Source organism: Antrostomus carolinensis, unplaced genomic scaffold (assembly GCF_000700745.2).
Source record: "Antrostomus carolinensis isolate BGI_N321 unplaced genomic scaffold, ASM70074v2 scaffold4231, whole genome shotgun sequence".
Classification (NCBI taxonomy): domain Eukaryota; kingdom Metazoa; phylum Chordata; class Aves; order Caprimulgiformes; family Caprimulgidae; genus Antrostomus; species Antrostomus carolinensis.
This window is the reverse complement of record NW_010291838.1, coordinates 37566-39014: the sequence shown is the minus strand read 5'-3', so window position 1 is coordinate 39014 and position 1449 is coordinate 37566. Positions and strand designations below refer to the sequence as shown.

The following is a 1449-nucleotide window of genomic DNA, read 5'->3' as shown; positions in this document are numbered from 1 at the left end:
ATTTGCTATCAACCAGCTACAGTCTGATTCTTTAACCATTTGATGCAGAATATCGAGTTATTCCTCGGCATATATTAGTCGTTCTCCAAGCCAGGATATGTTTCATTCCAAGAGCTGCCACTTTGGTGTCCTGCATTTTGCTGGGGAAAGCAGACTAAAAAATAGGATATAGCTAAGTACTGTGATGAAACACGCCAGCTTTAAAAACATTATGGCTCACTTAGAGTTACTTTTCTTAAACAGTATTGTTTCATTGATTATTTTTTTTCCTGTTTTACTTAATTTCATAATGGGAAAAAAAAAATTGATTGCTGAAATATCTCATAAAATAGAAAATGTGGTTCTGGCCTGCATGTGCTAATGAGGTATGTTAATTACGGTATAAAGAGAACTATCCTTAGCTGAGGTGACAGACTGATGGGTGAATTCTAACAATATCTGTCTCTGTCTCTAGTTCCTACATGCATCTTTCTCAGAGGGCAAACTCTGATGTGGTTTCAGTCTTGTTTCTGTCAAGACAAAATCACTGGACAGGGAGAGAGGCAAGGACCTGTCCTTAGATTACATGCTGGCAATTACAGCTAGTCTCACATCTGGAATTCCAGATCAGGAGCAAAAATTCAGGACATCTGAAGAAGACTACAAGCACCTTGAAATTAGGCTACCAGCTGAGATCCCTGATAACATTCTGCGACAGAAACCTAGAAATCTCATTAGAAATACAGTTCTCATGAAACTTCACCCAAGCTTGTCTCAGAAATGAAGACAGCCGGCGAGCAACTAACTGTCAAGTTTGGCACCCTTCAGAATCAACACCTAGTGTGGGAGACAGAAAATCTGGACAGATAAAGCCTTACCTTGGTCTGGATGTAGATTTCTGCATCTTCATCTGTGAATGGTTTCATGGCAAGATGGTCTTAGCTGCTCTCTAAAGTGGGAATTCACTCTTCACTTGTTCACCTGCCTCTGGAAGTAGAGGGTTGCTCAGAGCCACCCTGCTCTGTGAAGCTTGGGTTACCTAATTCCTCTGTGGATGAAGAAGAGAGAGAAGCAAAGAAGTATGCCTAGTTTTTTAATACTTTTTTTTTCTGGTCCGAGTTATAATGGTGACATCCAACTGCTTTGGAAAACTAGCTCCGATTATTATTATTTTCTAAGTTTAATCATTATTATTTATATCTTATTACTTTTAAATGGTGGGTCTTGCATGCAGGCACACACAAAAATATCCCAGCTACTGCTCTGTCTCAGGGCAGATCTGGAAGAACCTTCCAGATCGCACTGCAGATTCAGTATGCTCACACACAGCATTATTATTCCGTGTGCCACAAGTACTTCCCTGCCTCACTAGCCCTTCACTAAAGCATTTGTTAAACACTCTCAGCTATCCCTTGTTGACTTCAATCCACCCACTTTCCATCTGAAACTGCACAGGTATTTTTACTCTCA

General features: G+C 40.2%; 1 protein-coding gene across 1 annotated transcript in view; it reads right to left on the bottom strand.

Annotated features, from left to right (window-relative positions):
- Positions 1 to 905, bottom strand: part of MAB21L3 (mab-21 like 3) — a 12927-nt gene extending 12022 nt beyond the window's left edge. The window contains exon 1 of the mRNA XM_029087156.1: positions 858 to 905. Coding sequence (XP_028942989.1) covers positions 858 to 905 — 48 coding nt within the window. The remainder of the gene's footprint in view (positions 1 to 857) is intronic.
- Positions 906 to 1449: the final 544 nt, after the last annotated feature.